We start from the raw sequence: 14,785 nt of genomic DNA, 5'->3' as shown, positions 1-14,785 counted from the left end.
GGGTTGAAGGAGGTGATGGGTGTAAAGCACTCAGCACAGTGCCTGGTGTATTAGGCATCTGCTGAGTGCCCTGTGCCGTTTGTAGGCTCCGGGGATACAGCAGTGAACAAGACCGGGCAGCTTCCACCAGGGTGCTGACGTTCTACTGGGAGTCTCTCTAGCCTTTGCAAATTTACAAATCCATTGTCTTTGACAGGAGGGTTTGGATGGATGTTACGTAATTTAGCTTGTCCTGCAAAATAGAATGTAAAACCACAGCGTGAAATGTGGTGAGAACAACAATGTAGTATTCTGTACATGGAAAGACAGTGTGTAAGGATAAAAGGGAATGTTGTCCTCCACATCCTGTACCCTTTCTTATTCTGTGCATTTTATCATAAAACTGGTCATATGTTTGAAAAGTATTTATTGAATTCTCTTGAACTTCCACTAGAGGGTAGTCTAATCCTATTCCTATATTGAAGTCTAAAATGTCAAGGGCTTTTCTGAGTTATCTCTGTTGTGTAGTTTATTTTGTATGACCTACTTAAAAAGACTGTTACCTTTGCCTAGAACAGATGATTCTGTTAATTCTTAGATAACAAAGTGCTGTAAGAGAATGACAGCCTTATACTGAGCTTGCATCTTTCTTTTGATCTGACCTGTTTTGCTTTCTCTGTACAGAGTTTGAGAGTGCATCTAGCAGAGAGACTGTCCGTTTTTAGGGTTTCATGAAATATGTTATCTTATTTTCCAGGTTACGTTCTGAGATTAGACCCTTCAAGAGACTCATTAACTCTCTTTGGACACCTTTTAGTATATACTACACAGATCTCATTTGTTCCATGATGGCTTTTAAGGCATTTCTTAAAGTTCCTTATTATCATACCATCATTACCTTATTACACAAAGAGTAATGAAAGTATTTGTTGAAGACTCTTGTGGTCCTTTAGTACCCAGCCTCTGTGACCTGTGGGTTTACAGTCAAAGATTTCTTTGTTCCTTGAGGCTAATTATTTTTGCTAGAATATACTCATTTAAGTGTGAAATTACGAACTTTAACGTGCTGTTCCATTCTTCTGTCAGTGGTTACACTACAGATAATATGTATTCGAAACAAATGGCACGAAGGAAAATTCCAAACAGAATGGCTCTTCCTCTGGGATGGTCTCCTTCCGAAGATTTGTGACGTTCTTTCCTGCACAGCTGTCAGGCTCTCCCAAATGGCTTTTCCCAATAAAATTCCACCCATCTTTTCCACTGATCACTAAATGAGACATATGCTGTTGTTATAGGGAGCAAAATGGTGAGGCTGGAATTTCTTATAAAAAGGTACATTTGTGTCCACGGAGGCCTGCTGGTGTTTTATGTACGTGCATTCTAAGTCTGGTTACCAGATTGACTCATGTCTGCAACTCGTTTCCTAACAGGAGATGAGCAGGGTGTGATGGGGAGATTAAATTTCTGCCCGTTTAAATTCAATATAAAATATTCAGAATACATACCATATATATGCTTATAATTATTATTTAAAGAGGTTTTTTAAAAGTTTTTAATATAAAAAGGGAAGAAGATTTATGTTCATCAATATAGATCTTCTGTATTTTATTACTGACTTCAAGCCTGTTAAGAGTTAAAATGGAAAAGTTCCATTGCTTCTTCTGCTTTAACTCACTGGTAATGGGGCCTGATTTGATACACTAATAACAAAGTACCATCTTGTTTAATGTTTTCAAAGTTCTCTGCCCATGTTTAACTTAACTTGTTTACAAAATTTAGGGTAACCGTCTAATATTTACATTAGATGAACATGAATCATAGATTTGCTTTCTTGGTTATTATTTTATGTTTTAGAGGAATAGAATCATTCTGTCTCCAGAAATCCTTTTTAATTGAATTCGGCAGACTAGGTATTAGGGGATACAAAGATGCAAAGATATAGTCTTTACGCTTAAGACGTTCACAGATGCCTGAGAGAGGTAAGAGTACACAACTTGTGGTAGAAAGTCAGAGTATAAGTCCTGGGCAGGGCTCATAGGTCAGTGGAAGCACAGAAGAGGGGAGAGAGCCCTGCAGGCTGGAAGGAGGGCGGGCTCTGACTTGAACCTGCCAGGGAGATGCAGGGCAGGGAGGCAAGCGGAGACCTCTCAGGAGAGGCAGAGGCAAGGAGGCAGGGACACACAGGACCCTCCTTGGAGTGGTGAGCAGTCCTGAAGGAGAGTGGTAGTGAGGTTGGAAAAGTAGGCTGTGGCCAGGGAGTGAGGGTCCCTGGCCACAACTTTTAAAGGGGAGAACATAAATACAAGTTTGGCAGCAGCCATAAAGTGACCGCTGACTCTCCCGAGCATTTTAAATCTCGGTTTGCCATTCAGCACGGGAACATGACGCTGTTGGCCTACATATCAAAGCCTCACTGTTATCCAGCCCCCTCTATGCTAAGGATAACATGCGTGATGCTAAAGGAAGCAAGTAGCTTAAAGCTGAATGGATTCCATATTAAATGTAATTATTCTAGTTCTTATCACTTATCAAAGTGAAATAGCCTTTAAATAATCCTGTTAGCTATTAGAATGAGCTGAACATTGCTTCTTCTGGGCCAGTAACACTAGCTCCCAGGCTGAGGCTGCTAGTCATTTTTCCATTTAATATAATAACAAAAAAATAATCTAAATAGCAACTAACATAATAGCATCATTTTGCCTGTTTCCCGCCACATAAACTCCTTATGTACCATTTATGACATTATTAAAATCTTAGATATAATTTTTCATTGACTAAAACTTAGATTTTGCACGCTGTTTCTGGTTAGGCTTTCCATAGTCACATATATTAGCTGTTGTATGTTACCCCTGAAGATAGATTCCAAACCATTATGAACTGCATTATCAGTCTTTTCCAGGCTTGCCATGATCTACAGTGATAGATCAGTATGATAAAAATCATTACCTAAAATGTCTTTGAAGAGGAATGCTAAACTACTTGTCATCACATTTTAACTTTTCAGTAAAATTTTATTTTCCCCCCAAATCCATGTCTTTAAGCCCTAGACTCTACCAAATAGAGGCGGGAGTTTTTAGAAGCATAGATATTTAGTAGAGTTAAAATTTAGGATATTAGAAAATGTGAACGCTTCTGGATTTAATAGATCTCCAGATCAAACAGATCAATTAAAAACAGACAAAATATGTATCTTAATAAACCTAAAACTGCAAGTTGAAATTTAGGGAATTTGAGCCTAGTGTAGGTGATACAGAAGCTAATTTAGAAAGTCACGTGACAATCTAGTGGATAAGGGAAGGGATTAGACACACCATCCTTGTACCTTAGCTATCCGAATGAAACCAAGGCTGGAAAGCTGCACAGCCAGCTTGCTCCTTCCTCGAGGCCCCTTCCTCCGGACGGCTGTGACTCCCAGACGCGGGAGTCACATTTCTTGCTGAGTCTCACTCTCCCTCATCTCTGTTAGATGCCTCTCCTTTGAGTTGTCACAGCACCTCAAGCCAAGCTCTGTCAGGCAGTGTTGTCACTGAAATATGTCTGCCCTCTACTTTAAGCTCTTTGAGCGCAAGGGCTATCTTTTTCATCTTTGTACCCCAGTGTCTGGCCCATGTGGTGAGTATTCGGTAAATGGCCCTGATGCTGTTTGAGTTCTGAAATCTTTGACCTCTGAAGCTTTTCTGTTGTCTGAGAAAACAACCAGTCCTCACCCCTATAACTATGAAGTCTTGGTTTACTTACGCATCTATCAACTGGAGATCATTTTATGTAAGAGGGACTCAGTTTTGATTCCTGACTGCTCTTCACTAGCTAGGTGACCTTGGGCAGAGCTCTGAAATAATTTCTGCAGGCTTTGGCTTGAATCTTTTAAATGAAGGATTTGACATAGATTATCTCCATGTTCCAATGGAGCTGCAAAGCTCTGTGGCCTAGAGGCAGAGTTGAGCTGTTGAAAGACCAGTGGACAGTGAGAACTGCTTCCTGAGTGTTTGTACATCTGTGCAGTGCCTTGGAGGTTTCTATATATCATGTGCAAGGCAAAACAAATGCTAAAGTAACTAGGAATCTCAGATATTAAATTGTGTCCGGCATAACGTGTTAATTATACTTTGCTATATTCGCATATGAAAATTGACTCTTCGTGTGTGGTATATGAGATCATTAGGATATCATACATTAGATTAATCAGGATACTCTGTTTCCTCATCCTGCTTAATAAAGTATTTTTTTAATTGAAGTATAGTTGATTTACGATGTGTTGATAAAGTATTTAAAGTATTCTGGAAAGTTCTGTCTTAAAAATGTTCGAGATAGAAAAATATACTCAAAAAAGATAACTTGAAGTATGTTTTAATGTTAGTGCATTTTATTTTGCTTCAAGAAAGTGTAATAAAAATATTAGATAAATGCAGAACAATCTCAACAGTTCAGACTTTTAACTTTTGGGCACTTTTTCTTTTCTCCATGATCAAGGATTCTGATTTTTGACGTTTGTTTCTTCTTTTGACCTTCTATACTTTCAGCTCATTTAGAGGCTAGTTTTGAGGAGGTAGAAAACCACCTGCTGAATCTGGAGGATTTATGTGGACAGTGTGAATTAGAAAGATACAAACATATGCAGTCCCAACACCTGGAAAATTACAAGAAAAATAAAAGGTGAGTTTGAAAAATTGACCATGATATTCATTTTCAGTCTCAAAGTTTTCCACAGTACTTTACATGCTACTCTTTATAAGTTTGGACTGATAAAAGACAAAGGTGTCAGGTAAATCTATTTAATAAGCTTTCCAAAACATTTTTTTTTTTTTTTTTTTTTTGGGTACCACTATCTGTTGCTGTTTTATTGGAGATGAGTTCTGGAAAGCTAAGGCTGGGATAGGTGGTGGAGGGGAGAAGTGCAATGGGCAGAGCTTCCCAATCAAGTAGAACCCCCGACCTCATTTTCTCCAAGTGGCAGATCCTGCGCTGCTTTTTCCCCTTTTCTTCCCTTTTATTTGGAGCAGGAGGAAAAGGAACCTAAGCTCAGGCTATGGCAAGGGGCGCAGCTTTGTCACATGTTGTCTGTGAGACCTTCAGCAAGTTATTGAATCTCCTAGCCTCAACATGTGTAGCCTGTAGTGAAGATAATATCGTACTGGCTTCCTAGAGTTGTTTTGAGGGTTCAGTGAGATGGTCGTTATCAGATGCAGTGTGTGCTCTGTCAGTAGTAGTTATTACGGTGATAATTTTCATTAGACTAACCTGAACTGGAAATGGGTAATAAGATTTGGAACTATGAAGTTTCATTTGTCATTCTTTTCTTCACTCTCACCCAGTGACTTAGATTTATTAGATATATAATTAGTACATTACAATTTATATGTTACAAAATGAAAATCAACTTCGTGTTTGGAAAACAGCCTCACCTTTAATTTGAGTAAAAGCCAAAGTGTACTGGACAAGTCTTAGCATGTTTCACATAATTGAAATATCATTTTAGAGGTATTTAGAGGAATTGTGTAGTAGAAAGAGCACTGTCATTAGTCGGAAGACCCAAGTCCTGGCTTCTACTAATTCTTTGCTCTTGGGCAAGCTGTTCACTTTCCTTTATACTTTATCCTGTTGTTAAGCTTTTCTTGGCAAGCATTTGAAAGACTTCTTAAAAAATTACATAATTTTAGTAAATTTAGGTATGATAAACAGATTTGTTGATAGCACCTGTTACTCTGAAATAATGTAGGAAAAAGTAGTGTGCCAGTTGAGGATTACCAGCTTATAATCAGTAGCTTGAAATCTATAGGTAAAATAATGGTAAATTTTTCATGTTCTGATAGGCCAAATTTTAAAAAATTATAAAATTTATTTCTCGAGGACTGCATGAGATTAATGTAAGATGTCATAATAGGTTTTAAACCTAACAGTTTCAGTGAGAAATACCAAAGGTGGGAAATTTAAATTAACTAGTACTTTGATGGACCTTCCAAGACTTTGAAAAAAATTATATATGTAGATATTTGTTAATGGTTACTCATAGCATCTTCATAAAATAAATATTTATTAATAAATGCCAGAGTATTTTACATCTGATTGTCTAATGAGACATTAGACTTGTGACTTAGCTTGAAATCATATTTTTATCCTGAAATGATAAGTACTGATTTAATTCACAATTGTTAACAGTAATATGATTTGTTTTGGTTACTGTGAAAAGTCCTGGAAAACCTAAGCTTGATTTCCTTCTCTGGCACTTCCTACCTATATGACCTTTTGCAAATGACCTATCTTTGGCTTTCTTATCTGTAAAATAGAGATAATATACTTTCCTGCAAGGTTATGGAAGATAAGGGAGAGTTTTGTTAAAAGGACCAAATAAAAGCTGGTCCATTTAGCTTACAGAATCGTTGGTGATTCTCAGTTCTAGTTAACTTGCCTTTCTAAATACAAATAGTGGAAATACTACGCAACATTGCTTAATTGTGTTTATCAATATAAACTGTAATCTTTCCAAAACTCTTTTTCCCAGTTTTGTTGAGATGTAAGTTATATGCAGCACTGTATAAGTTTAAGGTGTACGACATCATGACTTGACTTACATACATTGTAAATTGAGTACCACAAAAAGTTTAGTCAACATCCATCATCTCATTTAGATACAAAAAAAGGGTGGGGGGGATTTCCTTATGATGAGAACTCTTAGGATCTACTCTCTCTCTCTTTTTTTTTTTTTTTTTTTTTTGCGGTACGCGGGCCTCTCACTGCTGTGTCCTCTCCCGTTGCTGAGCACAGGCTCCGGACGCGCAGGCTCAGCGGCCATGGCTCAAGGGCCCAGCCGCTTTGCGACACGTGGGATCTTCCCGGACCGGGGCACGAACCCGTGTCCCCCGCATCGGCAGGCGGACTCCCAACCACTGCACCACCAGGGAAGCCCAGGATCTACTTTCTTAACAACTTTCATTTATACCACACAGCAGTGTTAACTGTCATCGTCATGTTGTACATTACACCCCTAGTACTTATTTATCTTCTAACTGGAAGTTTGTGCCTTTTGACCACTTTCATCCAGTTCACCTTCATCCCTTATCAGATTTATGATGGGCAGATATTTTTTCCCATTCCATAGGTTGTCTTTTCATTTTGTTGGTCACTTCTTTCTCTGTGCGGAAGGTTTTTAGTTTGATGTCGTCCCACTTGTTTATTTGTTATTTTGTTGCTTGTGCTTTAGGTGTATCATATCCAAAAAATCATTGCCAAGACCCATAATAAGGAGCTTTTTTTCCCCTGTTTTCTTCTAGAAATTTTATTGTTTTGGGTCTTATATTTAAGTCTTTAATCCATTCTGAGCTCATTTTTGTGAGTGGTGTAAGATAGGGGTCTTTACACATGAATATTCAATTTTCCCAGCACCATTTCTCGAAGAGACTGTTTTTTCTCCATTGAGTATTCTTGGCTCCCTTGTCAAATATGAGTTGACTGTATATGCATGGTCTTCCTGAAATTTTTAACTTATTTTATTCAGCATATAAAAGGATGAACTATCTTCTTCAAAGAAACCTTTTGGAATCAATTTGTTTAGTTAATACACACACACCACACACACACACCACACACACACACCACACACCACACACACACACCACACACACACACACCACACACACACACCACACACACACACCACACACACCACACACACACAACACACACACACAACACACACAACACACAGCACGCACACACACACCACACACACCACACACACAACACACAACACACACAACACACACATATGGCTGATTAACAGTCAGTTGTAGTGTAAATAATTTGAGTTGACAACACTGAGAATGAAGTAGTTTTATTCAGTCAAATGTAGATCAAAAAATATCTTTCCAATAATAAATTATGTAGAATATTTACTATTCAGAGTTGTCTTATTTACAGTTTAAGCTTCTTACTTTTATTCAATCTAGAGGTTATCAAAACTGGGAATATTATGAAGGCTAGTGTCAATAAATGGAAAAAAAATGAAAAAAAATGGCATATTATTTAGAAATAATGGAGGTAAATACCGGAAGAAATCTCTAGGAGAGTTGAATGTAGCTTCTTGCGAAAAGCAGGACAGAAAGGTGGGGAGAACTCAGCCGATGAACTAAGCTGCTTCATCATAAATCCTTGTGGGTACTATTTGACTTAAGGAATGTACATGTACTATTTTGATAAACATAAAAATTGAATTTAGAAATTTTTTATTAGCTACAACATTCCCTGAAGTGTTTTACAGGAACAGTGGACTGAGAAGATAGCCTCTGGCATTCCATGATCAAATAAGTTCCAGAAACACTTTACCCTGTATTTGCCTCATGGAACTTTGTAGTACATGTCAGTTTATTAAGGGTTGTGAGAATTCCTATAGTAGAGAAATTTGACTCAGCATTTCGCAACTTACTTGCTTATAGAACCAATTCATCTCTAATACATATTAAAATTCTGTGACTTGATATTCTATATTACACCATTTGAAAAACTTTCAAAGACCCCAAGTTAAACATTTTATTATGTGGTCCACAAGGGAAGAGTTTCTTAAAAATAAGCCTCTTTCCTCTTTAACAAGGGGCCCTACAAACTAAACTAATGATTTTTCTTTTCTTGCTCTGAAGAAGATAATGTGTAATACAAAGGTTGTGTGTGTGTGTGTGTGTGTGTGTGTGTGTATTACAGTGTACCCACTCTGTAGCTTTCCAGAAAATCTGGGTCAGACAACTAGATGGGGATGGAGAGAGTGGGAGAATGAAGGATAATTTCTCACACACCTCCAGTGCTAATCGTGTCTACGATAGGCTCCGCTGCACTTTCTCATTCTGCTCCCATCAGAGACTGGGGAGTGGGCAGGCAGCGGTTGTTGGAGCTGGGGAGGAGATTGAGTTACGTGAAATTATGTTACTGCTTAGGGGCCAGCATCAAGGCCAGGGTCGTCTTTTTTTTTGACTGTTGCATTGGAATAAGTGGACTCCGTCCCAGATGTTGGTATCAGTGCATCTGTAGTTGAGAACGGATATACGATATTTTGTCATATATTTGATAGAAGTTCCCGGCACAGAATAAATTCCTGCCTCCTGTGAAAAGAGGGATGTGACCCATCCCAACAGTAATGTGGCTTACTATGGCAGATTCTCAGTGTGGGCAGAGGGAAACATAGAGCTTTAGAACACTCCTAGAGGTGTATCTACCCTTGAAAAACATTTGAATAGACGGTTTAACCTAAGTATTTCTGCATTGAAAAAGGACATCCTACTCTAGCTGGTTATCTAATGAAAGTGACATATAAGCAACTGTATAATTGTAGGGGGAAGATACCCATAAATAGCTTTTCTAATAACTCTTCTGCATATAAAGTGATATTGCTATTACTGATAGCTTTTTTTTTTTTTTTTTTTTTTTGTGGTACGCGGGCCTCTCACTGTTGTGGCCTCTCCCGTTGCGGAGCACAGGCTCCGGACGCGCAGGCTCAGCGGCCATGGCTTACGGGCCCAGCCGCTCCGTGGCATGTGGGATCTTCCCAGACCGGGGCACGAACCCGTGTCCCCTGCATCAGCAGGCGGACTCTAAACCACTGCGCCACCAGGGAAGCCCTACTGATAGCTTTTGTGGACCAGAATAGACACTGCCTTGATCCATAGTAAAACATGGTATAGTGCATGAAATATGGCTGTAGGCAGAGACAAGTACTGGTACCAGTAGTTAGGTTGTCATATGGTTCAGAAGATGAGTTAGCCATACAAGTGTAACTCCTAGATGCCTTGCATAGGTTTTCATAACCAATAGGAAATACATTTTTCATCAAGTAAGAAGCGTTAATATTGGATATATGAGCCAAAATAAAGAACCTAAGACCATTTACATTGTCTAGCTAGCAGTTAGAGAAATAGCCTTGAGATTCGGGAGTCAGCTAGCCTTTGTAGTCGTGGGTGTGGGGAGAAACAGATGGTAAGTGTGTACATGATTTTATTTATTTTTAACTTACTTATTTAGTTTGGTTGTTTGGCTGTGCTGGGTCTTAGTTGTGGTACGTGGGATCTAGTTCCCTGACCAGGGATCGAACCTGGGCCCCCCCCCTGCATTGGGAGCGTGGAGTCCTAGCTGCTGGACCGCCAGGGAAGTCCCTGTACATGATTTTTAAAAAGGATAATTTCAGACAATTATATTGAAGAAAATAAAACAGAATAACGTTATAGAGGTGGGGAGGGTTGCTTCACTGGGGTGAGCAGGGAAGGCCCTTCCTGGAGGACACGTGAGAGCTGAGACCTGAGTAAGGAGGCAGCCACACGGGGATGGAGGATGACACCGTTCCAAGCAGAGGAGCAACAGATACGTTTAGAAGAATGAAGAAGTAGAGCTAAAAAGAAATTCAGCCTTCTAAATTTGTAATCTTTTCAGTACCATCATAATATTCCTTAGAATGATTATTGAGATTCTTCCATAATAATTTAGTTAAAGTTATATGTGAGTGATTTAATTAAAATATTTCTTACTTCCAGACTTTTGGATCCTTTGTTTTCCCGTTCAGTATGCAGCATACCATCAGAATTTCTCTGAAAATAGCTACATCTTGAAGAACAGTGTGATTTTAGTATTTCAGCTTAATTATAAATGACTCGTAATTTTAACACAGTCTTCCATTGGACTTGAAATCTGCTTTGGGGCATACTGAACTCTAGAAGCATTTTTCACTGATTCATTTAGACTTTGAAACTTAATTGTCATCTCTTAGAACTCTCTCCTGTGAGTGGGGGGCACTGCTTCTGTTGATAAGATTCAGTGCCCAGGCATATTTTGAGAGAGTCATTATTCCTTTTGCTTTATGTATTACAGCTAATGCTAAGGAACTATGCTCTTCTTTGTGTTTGTGTTTTATTTTTATGTTAATGTGGACTGTAGACAGTTTAGAAAATCTTTAAAGCAAAGCATAACAGATTTATTTGAGATGTTATCTTTAGTAGTATTTGACCAGCTTATGTTCTAGAGAATAACCCACCAAACTCCTGAGCTTCAAGAACTGACTGTCCACTAGACAGGCTGTGGGCCACGGGTCTGAGCTGTTCTTCCATTTCAGAGTGTTGAGGATGGTGTGCCTGGGAGACTTGCCACAGGCCCGGCTTTGCTGAGAATAAAACAGAAGAAACCAGTGGCATTCTCCAAGGTGAACAACAGAGAAGGAGGTCCAACAGAGATAGGCAGAAAGGCAATAACTAGCTCCCGAGGTTCTGCATGGAGATCCATTTGGGTGCTGAATGGAAAGTAGATCAGGAGAGCTTTCCTTCGGGCAGTGCTTTTACAGAAAGGATCCTCCCAAGCTGGAATAACAGGGACCAGACTTACTCTCCCACCTGATGCAGCCAAAACACAAGGGAAGTAACACTTTGGAAGACATTGGGCAAAGAAGAGTAGTGATCTCCTTGATCGATAGGAAACAGGTGGAACGAGCCCTGTGGTTTCCCCAGCATCCTGCCTTGAGCGTTTCCAGGCTAAGTGCAGGGAGGGGCCCAGGTAGAGCCTGGCAGACTCTCTGAACTGAAGAACAGCTGAGCGCCTGGGGACCCAAGGCAGCCAGAGTTCACAGGACACAGTACCAGGGAGAGAGGATATGGAAAATCTGCAGAAAGCTCCCCTGAATATTCAGCAGAGGACCGGTAATTCATGTGAGGAAACCACCTGAGGCAGGAGGAGATATCATCAAAAAGGGTCAGTTAGCAGTGCCCGGCGCTCACATCCTCACTGTGCCTGAGCCCAGCGGCCAGACTGAAAAAGCTTAGAGTTCCTGGGGTACCAGGCAGAGCACTCAGGAGCGTATCCTCCAGCAGCGGTACAGTTAGCCCTTGACTGAGCCCTGTTCCAGACCTGCTTAACTAAGCATAAAAGCAAGCATCAAAAAGATCAAACTGTTTCCAAATAAATTAACTGTATCCCAGAACAAAGCTGAGGAATATTTGTAGAAATACAAAAATAGCTAATAGCCAACAAGGTAGATCATTCTGACAGGTTGCTTGTGAATGGACAAGATGCATGGCACACTGAAGTTAAAATATTGTTCTAGAGAAAGATCGTATACAGGTTGTGTCATACTGAGACGTTCATGGAGACCAAATCCATGATGCACTTTAAATATTTAAACTGTATTTTTCTTCTTAGTCTTTAGGTAACTAAGCCCATTGACAAATCAGTCCTTATTTACCTGACCTCTTGAAACTGTCCTTTTTTTTACTTCTATAACACTCATATCCTAAATTTTCTTCTCTACTGTAGGTTAGTGTCTAGTTGCCATTGTAGATGCTTTAGTTCTGTTATTCTCTTGGGTTCTGTTCTTGGTTGTTGCCACCTCCCATTCTATGTATTAAAAAGATCTTGTTCTATAACACATGCCCCTCCACAGTACCTGTGTAAGGAGCAAATGACAGCAGGGACTTCTAAGATACAGTTTTGTGAAAATTACCTCAAGCAGGTAGGCCAGCTCTCCCCCAGCGCCACCTTCATCCACTTTCTACCCTCTTAACCACAGACTCACCAAGTGCATAAGGGTACACATTTTCATGACTGTAGAATGCTAAGAAACAAAAGATTGGGTAATAGTGAATAGTAGCCGGTCTTTTGTGAAAGAGGTCTTGTAAGATCTTTCCTATGAACTTTCCTATCCATCAGCCATAACCAAGGGACACTCTTCTACTGTGTTCAATACAGAAAGTATTGCTGATCATACTTTTAAAAAAATTTCCCCTAAACATTTTCAAATATGAAGAAAAATGTGAGAGTTGATTTTGCACTTCACATTTTGAATGTGGTATTTTGCCATAGAGAATCATTGTGTAAGGTTTTTATCATGGATTTGTCCTGGGGAAGCAGTTTAGTGTTTAGAGAAAGTGTGCTTCCATCTGTGAGACGATTGTGTTTATGGAGACATTTATCCAGTGGCTCCAATCTATTAAGTTTGCATCTGTGGGTCTGATTTAGTTGATTTCTATACGTATACAGATTTAATATACTTCTTGCAACACTCCATAGATTTATTTATTAATGTGATGCTTTTTTTTTTTTCCTGCCCTCATAACTCAACCCCTGTAGAGAAAATGATTAAATAGCAGTTTCGCCCTTTGGAAATATTAGATTTTTGAGTCTGGTGTTATTTGGTGAATGTTTTAGTTTCAGGGTTGGTTATGCTAAATTTTGTGACGGCCTTTGCTGAATTGAGTAAAATTTAAAATACGGTAAAATCTAAAGGAAGGCATTTCAATTCTTTCTACTTATTTGATCTTCTGAAAATATTATTAAACTTTGAAAAAGAAGAGACTCAGATTTTTGAAATTGCAAGAGGCAAACACGTTGTTATCAGATGAGAGACTGTGTGGTCAAACTTTTTTATAAAGAATAAGATCCTCCCTAGTCCTAGCAAAGGCTTCTTTGAAGAAGCAGCTATTCTTAGTCATTCTGCAGCCACAGTACTTGATAATCATGACTTGCTGCTGAGTGTCTGTTGTGTCTGACTCTGTGCACATGTGTGATCAGGGTGGATGAGACATGATCTCTGCACTTCAGGATCTCTGCAGTGTAATTGTAGAGATGATACCTGCATGGAGATCACTGCATTACAAGGCAGTGCACCAGGTGTTATAAAACTGATGGACCTGAGCGCTATAGGAGTTGAGGTAAGGGGAGATGGCCATTTGAGTGTGAAGGATATCTTCATGGAAAAGGTGAACTTGGATAAGAGTTTGGAGAGTAGCTAGAACTTAGACATTTGGTTAGCTGCGAGTATGACGTAATAATGGTCAAGAGTGAAGCACCTGCCATGTTTTCGATCAGTGTCACCTGTCATCATCAGTTATACTTTCCCTCAAAACTCAGTTCAATCCTGGCTCCTCCAGGAAGCCTTTCCCAGCAACCCACAGTGTGTGAGTTGCTCCCTCCTCTGTATTCCTAGAAAATCCTCAGCATGGCTGGCATTATCAGAGCACTAATCTATGACATCAGTTTCTAACTGTTGCTTTACTTCTGTCTCTTCTCACTAAAGTTGCTTGAGGTTGTGGAACGTGTATAACCCAACCTGAGCATTATTCCTACTGCTATTCCTAACATTATTCCTAGTGTCTAAGGCTCAGTACATTTTTTGTTGAATGAATGATCAAGGATTACATTCAGTATGAGAAAATGAATATTTATCCAAGGCGCGGTATTTATCATCATGACAGTAGTGACATGGGGAGAAATGGATGGATTCAGGATATGTTTTGAGATAGGATTAATAGGATACATTGATGGATTAGATGTGGCGAAGGAGGGAGATGGATAAACCAAAGCTTGAGGAACTTGGTAATGGCATGAGTTGAGATGAGAGAGACTGAAGGAAGAACAGGCTCTTTTTTTTAAAAAATTTATTTACTTTATTTATTTTTGGCTGCCATTGGGTCTTCGTTGCTGCGCACGGGCTTTCCCTAGTTGTGGCGAGTGGGGTCTACTCTTCGTTGCGGTATGCGGGCTTCTCATTGCGGTGGCTTCTCTTGTTGCGGAGCAGGGGCTCTAGGTGCGCGGGCTTCAGTAGTTGTGGTGCGCGGGCTCAGTAGTTGTGGCTCGCAGACTCTAGAGCACAGGCTCAGTAGTTGTGGCGCATGGACTTAGTTGCTCTGCGGCATGTGGGATCTTTCCAGACCAGGGCTCAAACCTGTGTCCCCTGCGTTGGCAAATGGATTCTTAACCACTGTGCCACCAGAGAAGCCCGAACAGGCTCTTTTACAGGTATTGTTGGGAAGCCTGCTCCACTTTGAGCAGAGCTCTCAAATAGGCAGTT

General features: G+C 39.7%; 1 protein-coding gene across 3 annotated transcripts in view; it reads left to right on the top strand.

Moving 5' to 3' along the window:
* The window catches only part of DTNBP1 (dystrobrevin binding protein 1), a 179,559-nt gene that overhangs the window by 94,975 nt on the left and 69,799 nt on the right, over positions 1 to 14,785 (top strand). For all 3 annotated transcript variants that reach the window (XM_022586716.3, XM_089918377.1, XM_022586714.3), the window contains one exon: positions 4,500 to 4,632. In XM_022586716.3, the coding sequence (XP_022442424.3) occupies positions 4,500 to 4,632 (133 nt within the window). The remainder of the gene's footprint in view (positions 1 to 4,499; positions 4,633 to 14,785) is intronic.

Source organism: Delphinapterus leucas, chromosome 10 (genome assembly GCF_059928025.1).
Source record: "Delphinapterus leucas isolate spDelLeu-1000000601 "Yukka" chromosome 10, BTC_Dleu_Yukka2, whole genome shotgun sequence".
NCBI lineage: Eukaryota > Metazoa > Chordata > Mammalia > Artiodactyla > Monodontidae > Delphinapterus > Delphinapterus leucas.
This window is presented reverse-complemented; position numbering and strand designations above follow the sequence as displayed.